We start from the raw sequence: 17361 nt of genomic DNA on the forward strand, positions 1-17361 counted from the left end.
CTCTTCTGGAGACTAAACAATCCCAGTTCCCTCAGCCTCGCCTCATAAGTCATGTGCTCCAGACCCCTGATCATTTTTGTTGCCCTCCGCTGGACTCTTTCCAATTTTTCCACATCCTTCTTGTAGTGTGGGGCCCAAAACTGGAGACAGTATTCCAGATGAGGCCTCACCAATGTCCAATAAAGGGGAACGATCACGTTCCTCGATCTGCTGGCAATACCCCTACTTATACAGCCCAAAATGCTGTTAGCCTTCTTGGCAACAAGAGCACACTGTTGACTCATATCCAGCTTCTTGTCCACTGTGACCCCTAGGTCCTATTCTGCAGAACTGCTACCTAGCCATTCGGTCCATAGTCTGTACCAGTGCATGGGATTCTTCCGTCATAAGTGCAGGACTCTGCACTTGTCCTTGTTGAACCTCATCATGTTTTTTTTGGCCCAATCCTCTAATTTTTCTAGGTCCCTCTGTATCCGATCTAGTTTATCTACCACGCCTCCTACCCTCTAGTTTATCTACCACGCCTCCAACTTTAGTGTAATCTGCAAACTGGCTGAGAGTGCAGTCCACACCATCCTCCAGATCATTAATAAAGATATTAAACAAAACCGGCCCCAGGATCGACCCTTGTGGCACTCCACTTGAAAGTGGCTGCCAACTAGACATGGAACCATTGATCACTACCCGTTGAGCCCGACGATCTAGCTAGCTTTCTATCCATCTTACAGTCCATTCATCCGGCCCATACTTCTTTAACTTGGCGGCAAGAATACTGTGGGAGACCGTATCAAAAGCTTTGCTAAAGTCAAGGAATAACACATCCACTGCTTTCCCCTCATCCACAGAGCCAGTTATCTCATCATAGAAGGCAATTAGGTTAGTCAGGCACGACTTCCCCTTGGTGAATCCATGCTGACTCTTCCTGATCACTTTCCTCTCCTTTAAGTGTTTCATAATTGTTTCCTTGAGGACCTGCTCCATGATTTTTCCAGGGACTGAGGTGAGGCTGACTGGCCTGTAGTTCCCCGGATCCTCCTTCTTCCCTTTTTTAAAGATGGACACTACATTAGCCTTTTTCCAGTCATCTGGGACCTCCCCCGATAGCCATGAGTTTTCAAAAATAATGGCTAATGGCTCTGCAATCTCATCCGCCAACTCCTTTAGCACCCTCGGATGCAGCGCATCCGGCCCGATGGACTTGTGTACGTCCAGTTTTTCTAAATAGTCCCGAACCACTTCTTTCTCCACAGAGGGCTGGTAACCTTCTCCCCATATTGTGCTGCCCAGTGCAGCAGTCTGGGAGCTGACCTTGTTCGTGAAGACAGAGGCAAAAAAAGCATTGAGTACATTAGCTTTTTCCACATCCTCGGTCACTAGGTTGCCTCCCTCACTGAGTAAGGGGCCTACACTTTCCTTGATTTTCTTCTTGTTGCTAACATAACTGAAGAAACCCTTCTTGTTACTCTTAACATCTCTTGCTAGCTGCAACTCCAAGTGTGATTTGGCCTTCCTGATTTCACTCCTGCATGCCTGAGCAATATTTTTATACTCCTCCCTGGTCATTTGTCCAATCTTCCACTTCTTGTAAGCTTCTTTTTTGCGTTTAAGGTCAGCAAGGATTTCACTGTTTAGCCAAGCTGGTTGCCTGCCATATTTACTATTCTTTCTACACATCGGGATGGATTGTTCCTGCAACCGCAATAAGGATTCTTTAAAATACAGTCAGCTCTCCTGGACTCCTTTCCCCCTCATGTTATTCTCCCAGAGGATCCTGCCCATCTGTTCCCTGAGGGAGTCAAAGTCTGCTTTTCTGAAGTCCAGGGTCCGTATTCTGCTGCTCTCCTTTCTTCCTTGTGTCAGGATCCTGAACTCGACCATCTCATGGTCACTGCCTCCCAGGTTCCCATCCACTTTTGCTTCCCCTACAAATTCTTCCCTGTTTGTGAGCAGCAGGTCAAGAAAAGCTCTGCCCCTAGTTGGTTCCTCCAGCACTTGCACCAGGAAATTGTCCCCTACACTTTCCTAAAACTTCCTGGATTGCCTGTGCACCGCTGTATTGCTCTTCCAGCAGATATCAGGGTGATTAAAGTCTCCCATGAGAACCAGGGCCTGCGATCTAGCAACTTCTGCTAGTTGCCAGAAGAAAGCCTCGTCCACCTCATCCCCCTGGTCTGGTGGTGTATAGCAGACTCCAACCATGATATAACCCTAGTGAACAGCCAAAACTTCAAAGCGCTCTAGAAGCAAAGGCAGCCTGTCTCCAAAGAGACTCTGCCATTCAAGGGGTCGGGGCTAGACTTAACCAGGCATTAACCGAGCAATTTGCTGGCCAATTTTCTTTTCCTTCTGAAAACCTGTGTCCTTCTCCTGCAAACAATCACACCGATGCTTACCATGAAACCAAAGGAAAAATGTACATTCTTTAAGTGACAATATGGATAAATCATTTCAGGAAAAGACACTTTGTTCAACCAGGTAAGGAAAGGAGGAACTCTTTGCAAAGAGCTTGTATAATCCTATGGTCCTCTTCAAGGACCGGATTCACTCCATGGCTTTCAAAGTTGCAACTTGAGATGTGCCCGGTGCTACCTGCTCCATAGAGATGAATTTTTAACCAAGTAGGGAGAAACAAGGAGAACCATAAGACTGATATGATGATGCAACATAGTTTTTAATGTGAATGAAATTTGCAGTACAAAGTAACAGGAAGAAAAAATACAGAGCAGAACCTTTTTAAGTTCCTTGTTTTACACCAGTTGGTAGGAAATAAAATACAGCATAATAGAGACAGAGGACTAGGTAGGTTCTCCATTACATATCTCCCGTAGCATAATTCAAAGTGCGATGTTTACGATACATATCGGTGGAAAGGATAGAACATGTAGGGCCTATTATACTTTATTTCATGGATATTCCTGTTGGGATTAACATGGCCCACAGTAGCCACCGCGATACCTACGGCCATATCCCCCGTAACCGCATAATCCCCCATAACCGTAACCTCCCCCGTAACCACACAGTCCCCCATAACCTCCCCCGTAACCACACAATCCCCCATATCTACTCAATCCCCCATAACCACCTAATCCCCCATAACCGTAACCTCCCCCGTAACCACACAATCCCCCATAACCACCCAATCCCCCATAACCGTAAAGGCCCCCATAACCACCAAATCCCCCTAAACCATACAATCCTCCATAATGGCCTCCAGAACCATACAGTCCCCCCAAACCAAATGAGCCCCCGTAGCCAGCTCCGACCACAGGTGCTCCTACGGCTCCCACTTCACTCTGCTGCGGGAAAGTGCTGAGAATTGGTCCTGGGAGGGTCACGACAACCGGTGATGGTCTGATGACCACTTCAGAGTCAGGGCACTGCCTAACGCATGGCTCATTGCAGCTGCCAGAAACTGGACTGGGACGGGCCACCCCGCATTCTGGATAGGACAGGCTGGAGCAAGACATCTTTCTGTGATGGAGATAAACCTGAAACACACACAACAGGGAACAGATTCAAGAGAAGTTACAAGTGTCAGTGGAAGAAAGGCTTCAAAGCTCAGTTACTATTATGGTGAGGTCTACAAGGGCCCCGAGAGAGAGGAGGAGGAGTAGACGCAGTCTCTATCTTCATGGTTATTATTTGTTCCTATTTCCGCTTTCTTCACCTCTTCTCCTTTCCCACTAAACTTCCCTCCCAACTGCCCCTTTGAAGTCCTCTCCATGTTTGCAACAGTGATGAATAATAGCTTCTTCAGAATAAAGTAGAAGACCAATGTATTGCCCCTTTATGGAGTGAACTGGGAACGTTTCTTCCTAATCTACTGAAAAGAGAAATGACTAAAGGATTTTATAAGGTCACTTAAAAGATTTAAATACCCTAATTCAACTTCCAATTAATAGAAAATATTTTTCCCAGTTCCATATGTTGCTTCTACAATCCCCCCCGTTAGCTTAGCGTTGTGAATCCAGCAGCCCTTGCAACTGAATAAGTGCACAATTTAATTATGGAATAACACCCTCATCCCTGATAAAAGTCACTGAGAGTATGTGCAAGATTCAATCTTGAATGGAAATGGAAGCTACAAGATATCTCTATGGTAAGAAAGAGATGGAGTCGAAATGGACTTACCGTGTTCACCGAAGAGATGAAGTGCAGAGAAGTGTTTAGAAGAGTCCAGAGATGTGAGCACTTTTATACAGTTTGTAGGACTGCCTGAAGGATCTGAGATGCCTTTTATGGAGGCGGTCCCTATTAGTTACCAAACAAACTTGACTGCCTTGCTAAATCCTCCTTTTGATGGAGCTGTTTTCCTCAGGGTTTGGGATTGTTGGGCTAATCTCAGCCTGAAAGGGTGTGACATTGTTGCATTCTTCAGCTTTCTTTCATCTAAAACTTGTACAAGCCAACTGCAATCCTCCTGTCATTCCACTGACTGACTTGGTGCTGCCATGAGAATGCATGTCAAGGTGATTCAGAGCTGTGTCAGTAGTACAACTGTCTGTCATGAACAGGAATCTGGTTTGGTCCTTTCCATTTATGCTGGTCATTGTTAGGGGCATTGGGCAGTGCATTTTGTACCCGGTAGGTAAGAGGGAGGCATTTTTGTACATTGGGTCAGATCCAGTCCTCTTTGTAATCAATGGGATTCATACCATTGCCTTCAGTGTGTTTCTTCTCAGGACCTTATATCTGAAATTCCTCCTTTAGCAGGGGGATAGCACGATGCCTATGGCCATTTTGATTCCAACTTGGAACGTTGAAACTAGGACTCAGCAGGGACTGTAGTGGAGCATGGGCATTTGTGATGGCCCTCTGCCAAGGGGAGAATTTCTTCTTACAGGGATTCAAAATTAACCTAAAATTGGACCTCCATTTGTGGCACCAATTGTAAACAATTATCATGAGAAGATTAAAAAAAATAGAATGATCCACTTTATGAGTTACTTTCAGGGTTAGTGACAGATTTGAAAGGCATGATTGGTAAGTGTCCAGGAGGGTTCAAGAGATTGAGGTTAGTATTTGGCATGACTAATCCCTATTATTGGGGGCTTTTTATGATTTTGTCAATCATGCCCTGACTGACCTTGAACTTAACATGTCTCCGTTCACCTCTGTGTAAAACAGGTATAATTATAATTGGAAAGCTCTTCACAAACACTTTATACAGCCAAAGTTACGTACAGTATTATTATAGTAGTAATAACTTTTTATTGCAATTAGACATTCCAATATTCACTTTAGAAATGCATGTCAAGGTCATAGATGTCATTCCAGTACTCGGTTCATGATTCTGAGCTCCCTCCCGCTAAAATGGAGGCTCTTTGAGTTTTTTTGAATGTAGCATTTTTTCCCCTTCTAGATATATTTTAAAGTTGAAGGGCCTGAATGTGAGCTAGTGTTGACCAGCACAACTCCTTCAACTTCAATTTGAAGGAAGGCACTTTACCCAGCCCAGGTTAAAGAAAACCTTGTGTGGGGTGTATCTTTCTGTGCATACACTGCACCTCCACCCCCAACTGTGTGAGTGAAATCAGACTTACCAAGTTCACCAAGACGAATAATGCTAGATAAATGATCTGAAAAGGTCTAAGTTGCAGGTGCTTTCATATGATTTAGAAAGGACATGAGATACTCTTTACTTCTGGTGAGGACATTATTCGCTACAAAAAAAAATTTGTTGAATGCATAACAACTTCAATGGATGTAAATGCTTTCCTCATTGTTTGTGATTATTAGTGTAAAGCTACAATTAATGAAATTTTAATATGAAAATTATGAGGCTGTATATCATGGGAATCTGAAGAAGGAATCCAGTTTGGGCCTTTCAATTTATGCTGGTCATGGTTGGGGCATTGGGCAGTGCATTTTCTACCCGGTAGGAAGGAGGGAGGCATTTTTGTGCACTGGGTCAGATCCAGTTCCCTTTGTAATCAATGGGAATCATTCTGTTGCCTTCAGAACCTTATATCTGAAATTTCCCCTTTGGCAGGGGGATAGTATGATGCCTATGGACATTTTGAGTCCAACTTGAAAGATTCAAACTAGGATTCATCAGGGACTGTAGTTTAGCATGGGTCTTTGTGCTGACCCTCTGAAAAGGGGAGAATTTCTCCTTACAGGGATTCAAAATTAACCTAAAATTGGACCTCCACTTGTGGCACCAATTCTAAACAATTATCAAAAGAAGATTAAAAAAAATAGAATGAGCCTCTCTAAGAGTTTCTTTCAGGGTTAGTGACAGATTTGAAAGGCATGATTGGTAAGTGTCCAGTAGGGTTCAAGAGATTGAGGTTAGTGTTAGGCATGAGTATTCCAAACTATTGGGGGCTTTTTCTTATTTTGTCAATCATTTCCTGTCTGACCTTGACCATAACATACCTCCGTTCATCTCTGTGTAAAACAGGTATAATTATAATTTGAAAGCCCTTCACAAACATTTTATACGGCCAAAGAGACGTACTGTATTATTATAGTAATAATAACTTTTTTACTGAAATTAGATGGTCCAATATTCACTTTAAAAATGTCTGTTAAGGTCTCCGAGGTCATTCCAGTATTCCGTTTGCCATTCTGAACTCCCTCCCGCTCAAAGGAAGGATCTTTGATTTTATTGAATGTAGCTTTGTTTTCCCTTGTTTTTATATTTTAAAGTTAAGGGATTGAATGTGAGCTAGTGTAGACCAAAACAACTCCATCATCTTTAGTTTGAAGGAAGGCACTTTACCCAGCCCAGGTTAGAGAAAACCGTGTGTGGAGTGTATCTTTCCATGTATACTCTGTACCTCCACTGCCAACTCTGTGAGTCAAATCAGACTTACCAAGTTCACCAAGATGAATAAAGCTACATAATTGATCTGGTAAGTTCTAAGTTGCAGGTGCTTTCATATGATTTAGAAAGGATGTGAAATGCCCTTTTCTTCTGATGAGGACCTTATTAGCTACGAAACCAATCTTGTTGCATTCATAACAACTTCAATGAATGTAAATGTTTTCCTTATTGTTTGTGGTTATTAGTGTAAGCTATCATTGATGAAATTTTAATACCTAAATTATGAGGCTGTATATTATGGCCTGAGTAGGGAGGGACATGAGAGACCTTGCTGTGCCTTTTTGTGTTATCCAATCAAAAATTGGATTATTGGAAAATATTCATCTTCTGGGAGCTGAAGGGCACAAAAATGTTGACGACATGTGTAGATGAAAATGTAATTTTTAATTTGCAGTTCCTGCAATATCATGCCATGATAGACCCTGGGGATATTATATATATGGAGTGTAGTGAGCAACAGCAACCTCAAAAGCCATTAGACTCTTGTACTACATTAAGGTGTGTAGCTTTGTTTTCTCTTGTACATTCTTTAAATGACAATATGGATAAATCGTTTCAGAAAAAGACACTTTGCTCAACCAGGTAAGGAAAGGAGGAACTCTTTCCAGAGGGCTTGTATAATCCTGTGGTCCTCTTCAAGGGCCGGACTCACTCCATGGCTTTCAAAGTTGCAACTTGAGATGTTCCCAGTACTGCAAGCTCCACAGAGATGAATTTTTAACCAAGTAGGGAGAAACAAGGAGAACCATAAGACTGATATGATGATGCAGCACAGTTTTTAATGCGAATGAAATTTGCAGTACAAAATTACAGAAAGAAACAATACAGAGCAGAACCTTTCTAAGGTCCTTGTTTTACACCAGTTGGTGGGAAATAAAACACAGCATAATAGAGGCAGAGGACTAGGCAGGAGCTCCATTACATATCTGCCGTAGCATAATTCAAAGTGAGATGCTTACGATACATATCGGTGGAAAGGATAGAACATGTAGGGCCTATTCTACTTTATTTCATGGATATTCCTGTTGGGATTAACATGGCCCACAGTATCCACCGCGATACCTACGGCCATATCCCCCATAACCGCATAATCCCCCATAACCACCTAATCCCCCATAACCGTAATCTCCCCCATAACCACACAGTCCCCCATAACCTCCCCCGTAACCACACAATCCCCCATATCTACCTAATCCCCCATATCCATAACCTCCCCCGTAACCACACAGTCCCCCATAACCATCCAATCCTCCATAACCGTAAAGGCCCCCATAACCACCCAATCCCCCTAAACCATACAATCCTCCATAATGGCCTCCAGAGCCATACAGTCCCCCCAAACCGAATGAGCCCCCGTAGCCAGCTCCGACCACAGGTGCTCCTACGGCTCCCACGCCACTCTGCTGCGGGAAAGTGCTGAGAATTGGTCCTGGGAGGGTCACGACAACCGGTGATGGTCTGATAACCACTTCAGAGTCAGGGCACTGCCTAACGCACGGCTCATTGCAGGTGCCAGAAACTGGACTGGGACGGGCCACTCCGCATTCTGGATAGGACAGGCTGGAGCAAGACATCTTTCTGTGATGGAGATAAACCTGAAACACACACAACAGGGAACAGATTCAAGAGAAGGTACAAGTGTCAATGGAAGCAAGGCTTCGAAGCTCAGTTACTATTGTGGTGAGATCTACAAGGGCCTCGAGAGAGAGGAGGAGAAGTGGACTCAGTCCCTATGTTCATGGTTATTATTTGTTCCTATTTCCACTTTCTACGCCTCTTCTCCTCTCCCACTGAACTTCGCTCCCAACTGGCCCCTTTGAAGTCCTCTCCATGATTGTGTCTGAAAAGGACCAACCGGAATCAGTGTAATTATGTCTATTATGGACAGCTGGGATTCTGTGTTCCATTTAAACTTTACTCAATGAGAACATGGCTAGGATAATGGTAATTGAATTCTTTTCCTTTTGGATATTGGCTGTGGCTCTTTGGTTTTCCAAACCTGGTAAATCACCAATACTTGCTGAGAAATGAACAGAAACATTTCTTTTCTCCAAACAAATCACTAAAGGCAAGATCCTTGGCAGAGGTACATTGGCTCAGGTCCACTGACTACCATCGAGTAACACTAAATTTAACCATCTAAGGAGAAGAGTCTTCAAGGGGTATTTCTGCTCATAAGAATGTAGGAATTGCTACACTGGACTACACCAGTTGTCAGCTTTTAATCCATTCTTCTATCTGCAACAGTGATGAATAATAGCTTCTTCAGAATAAAGTAGAAGACCACTGAATTGACCCTTTATGCAGTAAACTGGGAAAGTTTCTTCCTAATCTACTGAAAAGAGAAATGACTAAAGGATTTTATAAGGTCACTTAAAAGATTTAAATGCCCTAATTCAATTTCCAATTAATAGAAAATATATTTCCCAGTTCCATATTTTGCCTCTAAAATCCCCCCTTTAGCTTAACATCATGAATCCACCAGCCCTTGGAACTGAAATTGTGCACAATATAGTTATGGAAAATCACCCTCATCCCTGATAAAAGTCACTGAGAGTATGTGCAAGATTCAGTCTTCAATGGAAATGGAAGCTATTAGGATATCTCTATGGTAAGAAAGAGAAGGAGTCAAAATGGACTTACCGTGTTCACTGAGGAGATGAAGTGCAGAGAAGTGTTTAGAAGAGCCCTGAGATGTGAGCACTTTTATACAGTTTGTAGGACTGCCTGAAGGATCTGAGATGCCTTTTACGGAGGCGGTCCCTATTAGTTACCAAACAAACTTGACTGCCTTGCTAACTCCTCCTTTTGATGGAGCTGTTTTCCTCAGGGTTTGGGATTGTTGGGCTAATCTCAGCCTGAAAGGGTGTGACATTGTTGCATTCTTCAGCTTTCTTTCATCTAAAAATTGTACAAGCCAACTGCAATCCTCGTGTCATTCCACTGACTGACATTGTGTTGCCATGAGAATGCATGTCAAGGTGATTCTGAGCTGTGTCAGTAGTACAACTGTCTGTCATGAACAGGAATCTGGTTTGGTCCTTTCCATTTATGCTGGTCATGGTTAGGGCAGTGCATTTTGTACCCGGTAGGTAAGAGGGAGGCATTTTTGTACATTGGGTCAGATCCAGTCCCCTTTGTAATCAACGGGATTCATACCATTGCCTTCAGTGTGTTTCTTCTCAGGACCTTATATCTGAAATTCCCCCTTTCGCAGGGGGATAGCACGATGCCTTTGGACATTTTGAGTCCAACTTGAAACGTTCAAACTAGCATTCAGCAGGGACTGTAGTGGAGCATGGGCCTTTGTGATGGCCCTCTGCCAAGGGGAGAATTTCTCCTTACAGGGATTCAAAATAAACCTAAAATTGGACCTTCACTTGTGGCACCAATTCTAAACAATTATCTAAAGATTAAAAAAAAATAGAATGAGCCTCTTTAAGAGTTACTTTCAGGGTTAGTGACAGATTTGGAAGCCATGATTGGTAAGTGTCCAGTAGGGTTCAAGAGATTGAGGTTAGTATTTGGCATGAGTAGTCCTGATTATTGGGGGATATTTCTGATTCTGCCAATCTCTCCCTGTCTGACCTTGACCTTAACATACTTCCATTCACCTCTGTATAATTATAATTTGAAAGCACTACACAAACGTTTTATACGGCCAAAGAGATGTACTGTATTATTATAGTAGTAATAACTTTTTTACTGCAATTAGATGGTCCAATATTCACTTTAAAAATGCATGTCAGTGTGTCAGATGTCATTCCAGTACTCCGTTCATCATTCTGAGCTCCCTCCCCCTCAAATGGAGGCTCTTTGATTTTTTTGAACGTAGCTTTGTTTTCTCTTGTTCTATTGTGGGTAGATAAACACTCTGCAGTCTTGGTACGGCCGAATCCATGGCTCATTGCAGCGCGTAGCAACTGACTGAGGGCCTGTCACCCCATATGGTACCACCCATCATGGGTTTCTAGAGCAAGACATCTTTCTGCAATGGAAGTCAGCTTGCAACACACAGCAATGAGTAGAGGACAGAAAAGGCACAGTGACCAATGAAAGTAAACTTTCAAAGCCTATATTTTCCAAAAGGTATTTTTCCATCTCTTCCATCAACGGGATAATGGAACTTTTCCATTGCACGCGTCAATTTGCTGAGGTTATAGTTAGGCTTTATTTTATAGCATATCTTGGAATTAATGGGCACTTTGTGTGTAATTCTTTAAGTGGATTCAGTGTATAATCTTCACCTCAAAGTGCTTCTGTGCATCTGCATGTAAAACAGGGATAACAAAGTGTTTTATTATTATAATATTGAGGGTGTCCTCTTTGTGTTAGACGCCCAGTCCTGAGTGCTTGAGTCACCCCAAAAAAGGCACAGCAAGCTCTCTCATGTCCCTCCCTACTCAGGCCATGATATACAGCCTCATAATTTTCGTATTAATATTTCATTAATTGGAGCTTTACACTAATAATCACAAAAAATGAGGAAAACATTTACATCCATTGAAGTTGTTATGCATGCAACAAGATTGGTTTTGTAGCGAAAAATGTCTTCGCCAGAAGTAAAGAGCATCTCACATGCTTTCTAAATGATATGAAAGCACCTGCAACTTAGGACTTTTCAGATTACTTATCTAGCGTTATTCGTCTTGGTGAACTTGGTAAGTCTGATTTGACTCACAGAGTTGGGGGTGGAGGTACGGAGTATACACAGAAAGATACACTCCACACAAGGTTTGGGCTGGGTAAAGTGCCTTCCTTCAAATTGAAGTTGAAGGAGTTGTGCTGGTTTACACTAGCTCACATTCAGGCCCTTTAACCTTAAACTATATAAACAAAGGGGAAAAAAGCTACATTCAAACAAAATCAAAGAGCCTCCATTTGAGGGGGAGGGAGCTCAGAATCTTGAACCGAGTACTGGAATGACATCATGACCTTGACATGCATTTCTAAAGTGAATATTGGAATGTCTAATTGCAATAAAAAGTTATTAACTATAATAATACTGTACGTAACTTTGGCTGTATAAAGTGTTTGTGAAGAGCTTTCCAATTATAATTATACCTGTTTTACACAGAGGTGAAGGGAGACATGTTAAGTTCAAGGTCAGACAGGGCATGACTGACAAAATCAGAAAAAGCTCGCAATAGTTGGGACTTCTCATGCCAAACACTAACCTCAGTCTCTTGAATCCTACTGGACACTTACCAATCATGGCTTCCAAATCTGTCACTAACCCTGAAAGAAACTCTTAAAGAGGCTCATTCTGTTTTTTTAAAATCTACTTTTGATAATTGTTTAGAATTGGTGCCACAAGTGGAGGTCCAATTTTAGGTTTATTTTGAATCCCTGTAAGGAGAAATTCTCCCCTTGGCAGAGGGCCATCACAAACGCCCATGCTCCACTACGGTCCCTGCTGAGTCCTAGTTTGAACATTTCAAGTTGGACTCAAAATGTCCATAGGCATGGTACTATCCCCCTGCCAAAGGGTAAATTTCAGATATAAGGTCCTGAGAAGAAACACACTGAAGGCAATGGTATGAATCCCATTGATTACAAAGGGGACTGGATCTGACCCAATGTACAAAAATGCCTCCCTCTTACCACTGCCCAATGCCCCTAACAATGACCAGCATAAATGGAAAGGATCAAACCAGATTCCTGTTCATGACAGACAGTTGTACTACTGACACAGCTCGGAATCACCTTGACATGCATTCGCATGGCAGCACCAAGTCAGTCAGTGGAATGACACGAGGATTGCAGTTGGCTTGTACAATTTTTAGATGAAAGAAAGCTGAAGAATGCAACAATGTCACACCCTTTCAGGCTGAGATTAGCCCAATAATCCCAAACCCTGAGGAAAACAGCTCCATCAAAAGGAGGAGTTAGCAAGGCAGTCAAGTTTATTTGGTAACTAATTAGGACCTCCTCCATAAAAGGCATCTCAGATCCTTCAGGCAGTCCTACAAACTGTATAAAAGTGCTCACATCTCAGGGCTCTTCTAAACACTTCTCTGCACTTCATCTCCTCAGTGAACACGGTAAGTCCATTTTGACTTCATCTCTTTCTTACCATAGAGATATCCTAATAGCTTCCATTTCCATTGAAGACTGAATCTTGCATATACTCTCAGTGACTTTTATCAGGGATGAGGGTGATTTTCCATAACTATATTGTGCACTTATTCAGTTGCAAGGGCTGGTGGATTCACGATGTTAAGCTAAAGGGGGGATTGTAGAGGCAACATATGGAACTGGGAAATATATTTTCTATTAATTGGAAATTGAATTAGGGCATTTAAATTTTTAAGTGTCCTTATAAAATCCTTTAGTCATTTCTCTTTTCGGTAGATTAGGAAGAAATGTTCCCAGTTTATTCCATAACAGGGCAATACATTGGTCTTCTACTTTATTCTGAAGAAGCTATTATTCATCACTGTTGCAGACATGGAGAGGACTTCAAAGGGGCCAGTTGGGAGGGAAGTTTAGTGGGAGAGGAGAAGAGGTATAGAAAGCGGAAATAGGAACAAATAATAACCATGAACATAGGGACTGCGTCTACTCCTCCTCCTCTCTCTCGGGGCCCTTGTAGATCTCACCACAATAGTAACTGAGCTTTGAAGCCTTTCTTCCACTGACACTTGTACCTTCTCTTGAATCTGTTCCCTGTTGTGTGTTTCAGGTTTATCTCCATCACAGAAAGATGTCTTGCTCCAGCCTGTCCTATCCAGAATGCGGGGTGGCCCGTCCCAGTCCAGTTTCTGGCAGTTGCAATGAGCCATGCGTTAGGCAGTGCCCTGACTCTGAAGTGGTCATCAGACCATCACCGGTTGTCGTGACCCTCCCAGGACCAATTCTCAGCACTTTCCCGCAGCAGAGTGGCGTGGGAGCCGTAGGAGCACCTGTGGTCGGAGCTGGCTACGGGGGCTCATTCGGTTTGGGGGGACTGTATGGCTCTGGAGGCCATTATGGAGGATTGTATGGTTTAGGGGGATTGGGTGGTTATGGGAGCCATTACGGTTTTGGGGGATTGGGTGGTTATGGGGGATTGTGTGGTTACGGGGGAGGTTACGGTTATGGGGGATTAGGTAGATATGGGGGATTGTGTGGTTACGGGGGAGGTTATGGGGGACTGTGTGGTTACGGGGGAGGTTACGGTTATGGGGGATTAGGTGGTTATGGGGGATTATGCGGTTACGGGGGATATGGCCGTAGGTATCGCGGTGGATACTGTGGGCCATGTTAATCCCAACAGGAATATCCATGAAATAAAGTAGAATAGGCCCTACATGTTCTATCCTTTCCACCGATATGTATCGTGAACATCTCACTTTGAATTATGCTACGGCAGATATGTAATGGAGCACCTGCCTAGTCCTCTGCCTCTATTATGCTGTGTTTTATTTCCTACCAACTGGGGTAAAACAAGGAACTTAAAAAGGTTCTGCTCTGTATTGTTTCTTCCTGTAACTTTGTACTGCAAATTTCATTCGCATTAAAAACTATACTGCATCATCATATCAGTCTTATGGTTCTCCTTGTTTCTCCATATTGTCACTTAAAGAATGTACATTTTTCCTTTGGTTTCATGGTAAGCATCGGTGTGACTGTTTGCAGGAGAAGGACACAGGTTTTCAGAAGGAAAAGAAAATTGGCCAGCAAATTGCTCGGTTAATGCATGGTTAAGTCTAGACCTGACCCCTTGAATGGCAGAGTATCTTTGGAGACAGGCTACCTTTGCTTCTAGAGCTCTTTGAAGGTTTGGCTGTTCACTAGAAAGATCTTCTCAACTTTAAGTCCACAAGTAACCTCACTTTTCTATAGAGCTTCCTTTCCCCAGGATTCGGGTTTTTCAGCAGAGATTATGGATAAAGACAAAGACTGGGAAAACTTTGTTGACATGGCCATTTGATATGGGTGCTTTATCTGGAGGCATTTGGCCAGTGGTTTGAGCATTGGCCTGCTAAACCCAGGGTTGTGAGTTTAATCCTTGAGGGGGCCACTTAGGGATCTGGGGCAAAATCAGTACTTAGTCCTGCTAGAGAAGGCAGGGGGCTGGACTCGATGACCTTTCAAGGTCCCTTCCAGTTCTAGGAGATAGGATATCTCCATTAATTTATTTATTTATTTAAACCAATCCCCATTTCCATCCCTAGCACTACTCTATGGGCTAAGGATGAATCCCTCCCCTTTGAGATACTCGAGGATGATAGCAATTTAAAGCTGCAGCACTGAAGTCCTGAACGGCTGAGGAAGAAACCTTTACTATGAGCAGTTAGCCTTTCACTGGCAATTCATAAGCTTCATTGAGAACAAATGTCCTAATATTGCCAGTCTTCCTCTTTGGTCAAATAATACGGAAGCCTTTCATGATATGCAAAGATAACGAATTGAGGAGAAATTAAAACCAGAAGACCAATAGTATAATGTATTATATATTTGAATTTGAAATAAAGGGGAGTAGAAATTTTCAAAAGAAAAGAAAAGAAAAGAAAAGGCTATATATCCATGGTTTCACGAAGGCCATATCCTGACACCAGCTCCAAAGGAATGTATTTCTCAAATTGTCTTCTTTATTGCAGCTGTAGAGTTTGACAAACAAGTCCGGTGTGCCACCATTTTAAATTACTTGTTTTCCCTCGGTCAGTCTCAACTAAGGCAAAACACAATTGAGGTCATGTAGAGAGTGAGAGAGAGTGTAGACCAACATAACTCCATCATCTTCAGTTTGAAGGAAGGCACTCTACCCAACCTAGGTTAGAGAAAACCTTGTGTGGAGTGTATCTTTCTGTGCATACACTGCACCTCCACCCCCAACTGTGTGAGTGAAATCAGACTTACCAAGTTCACCAAGACAAATAACGCTAGATAAGTGATCTGAAAAGTTCTAAGTTGCAGGTGCTTTCATATGATTTAGAAAGGACGTGAGATGACCTTTTCTTCTGATGAGGACCTTATTAGCTACGAAACCAATCTTGTTGCATTCATAACAACTTCAATGGATGTAAATGTTTTCCTCATTGTTTGTGATTATTAGTGTAAAGCTATCATTGATGAAATTTTAATACAAAAATTATGAGGCTGTATATCATGGCCTGAGTAGGGAGGGACATGAGAGACCTTGCTGTGCCTTTTTTGAGGTGACTCAAGCACTCAGCGTCTAACACAAAGAGAACACCCTCAATATTATCATAATAAAACACTTTGCACTTATAAAAGCGTAATGAGTGTTTTTGCAATGCCTTGAAATTCAAAGTTTACTTTCATTGGTCACTGTGCCTTTTCTGTCCTCTACTCATTGCTGTGTGTTGCAAGCTGACTTCCGTTGCAGAAAGATGTCTTGCTCTAGAAACCCATGATGGGTTGCACCATATGGGGTTACAGGCCCTCAGTCAGCTGCTACACGCTGCAATGAGCCATGGATTAGGCCGTACCAAGACTGCAGAATGTTTATCTACCCACCACTGGCTGCTGTGACTAACTTGGGACCAATTGTCAGCTCTTTTCCTCAGGAGTGAGGAGTTTTAAGATGAAAGAGAGGTCCAGAGTGTATTGTGCATGTCCTACCATATGGATTTAAGAACAAACTAATCGTCATAAACACAGAGGAAAAAATACATCAATTGAAGGGGTTACACAAAGTTTGTTTCATAACTAATTAGACTTACAGAAACAAAAGGCCTATCTAGTCCTCTAGGCTGTCTACAAAACTGTATAAAAACACTCATGACTCAGAAGTCTTCAAACCACGTGTTTAACCTATTCTCTTCCATGAATTGGGTAAGTCCTATTCGACTCAATCTCTCTTTAATCTTTGAGATGATGTGTTAGCATGTCAGTGATAGTTTTAATTTAGGACTGAATCTTGCACATTCACTCCATGATTCTTAACAGCGTTAAAGGTTTTGTTTGATTCTTTTTCAATATCTTTTACTCCATTATAAAGTTGCAGAAATTTTTTTCTTCGGTTTAGAAGCTAAGGCTTGAATTTTCAGAGTAAGACATGCATTTGTAACACTAGATCTTATTGATTTCAGTTAGAACTTGGGCTTTCAAATTCCATAGGTAGCTCTGAAAATTCTCACCCCCAATTTTTAATTGCGGGTTTAGGAAGAAATTCCCTAAGTTTACACCATAAATGACAAATTAATTGTTCTTGTTCCTTGTGAAGCAGTTGGTAAGTGACACTCATTGCAACAGGATATTGGATTTGATGGGCCACACATCTGTTCCAGCATGCCAATTGCTACATTCTAAGGTGCAGAGATGATTATAGGTGAAAATCCTCATCTCATCTAAATTAGTGTACCTCCAGTGAAGTCAGTGGGAAGCGCAGATTTGTATTAGCGGAGGAAGTGATGTTTAGTGTTTTGTTTTTATATTAAAAAAGCCAAACACTTTCCTTTATCCATCAGCAAGTACTAATGACATCAGGGCCGGTTCCAGGCACCAGCACACCAAGCATGTGCTTGGGGCGGCGCCTGGAGGGGGGCGGCACGGCGGGGCACTCAGGCCCGAGAGCAGGG

The 17361-nt window shown here is 42.5% G+C and overlaps 3 protein-coding genes across 3 annotated transcripts; 1 reads left to right on the top strand and 2 right to left on the bottom strand.

Moving 5' to 3' along the window:
- Positions 1-2747: 2747 nt before the first annotated feature.
- Positions 2748-4155, bottom strand: LOC128827224 (claw keratin-like). The gene is made up of 2 exons (XM_054011041.1): positions 4132-4155; positions 2748-3488 (listed from the first exon to the last, which is right to left on the bottom strand). The coding sequence occupies exon 2, from the start codon at positions 3465-3467 to the stop codon at positions 2925-2927; it is 543 nt and encodes a 180-aa protein (XP_053867016.1). The 5' UTR covers positions 3468-3488; positions 4132-4155; the 3' UTR covers positions 2748-2924.
- A 3436-nt stretch (positions 4156-7591) lies between these two features.
- LOC128827218 (claw keratin-like) lies at positions 7592-9527 on the bottom strand. Its single transcript, XM_054011033.1, has 2 exons — positions 9476-9527; positions 7592-8427 (listed from the first exon to the last, which is right to left on the bottom strand). The coding sequence occupies exon 2, from the start codon at positions 8404-8406 to the stop codon at positions 7864-7866; it is 543 nt and encodes a 180-aa protein (XP_053867008.1). The 5' UTR covers positions 8407-8427; positions 9476-9527; the 3' UTR covers positions 7592-7863.
- A 3294-nt stretch (positions 9528-12821) lies between these two features.
- On the top strand, positions 12822-14353 carry LOC128827229 (claw keratin-like). The gene is made up of 2 exons (XM_054011047.1): positions 12822-12876; positions 13518-14353. Exon 2 carries the CDS (start codon positions 13539-13541, stop codon positions 14079-14081), a length of 543 nt encoding a protein of 180 aa, XP_053867022.1. The 5' UTR covers positions 12822-12876; positions 13518-13538; the 3' UTR covers positions 14082-14353.
- The last annotated feature ends 3008 nt before the right edge of the window (positions 14354-17361 follow it).

The sequence above is a fragment of the Malaclemys terrapin genome, chromosome 21 (assembly GCF_027887155.1).
Source record: "Malaclemys terrapin pileata isolate rMalTer1 chromosome 21, rMalTer1.hap1, whole genome shotgun sequence".
Taxonomy (NCBI): Eukaryota; Metazoa; Chordata; order Testudines; family Emydidae; genus Malaclemys; species Malaclemys terrapin.

Bases quoted from the DNA above. Each gene is read 5' to 3' on its own strand.
- LOC128827224 (XM_054011041.1), bottom strand. From the start codon at position 3,467: ATGTCTTGCTCCAGCCTGTCCTATCCAGAATGCGGGGTGGCCCGTCCC.
- LOC128827218 (XM_054011033.1), bottom strand. From the start codon at position 8,406: ATGTCTTGCTCCAGCCTGTCCTATCCAGAATGCGGAGTGGCCCGTCCC.
- LOC128827229 (XM_054011047.1), top strand. From the start codon at position 13,539: ATGTCTTGCTCCAGCCTGTCCTATCCAGAATGCGGGGTGGCCCGTCCC.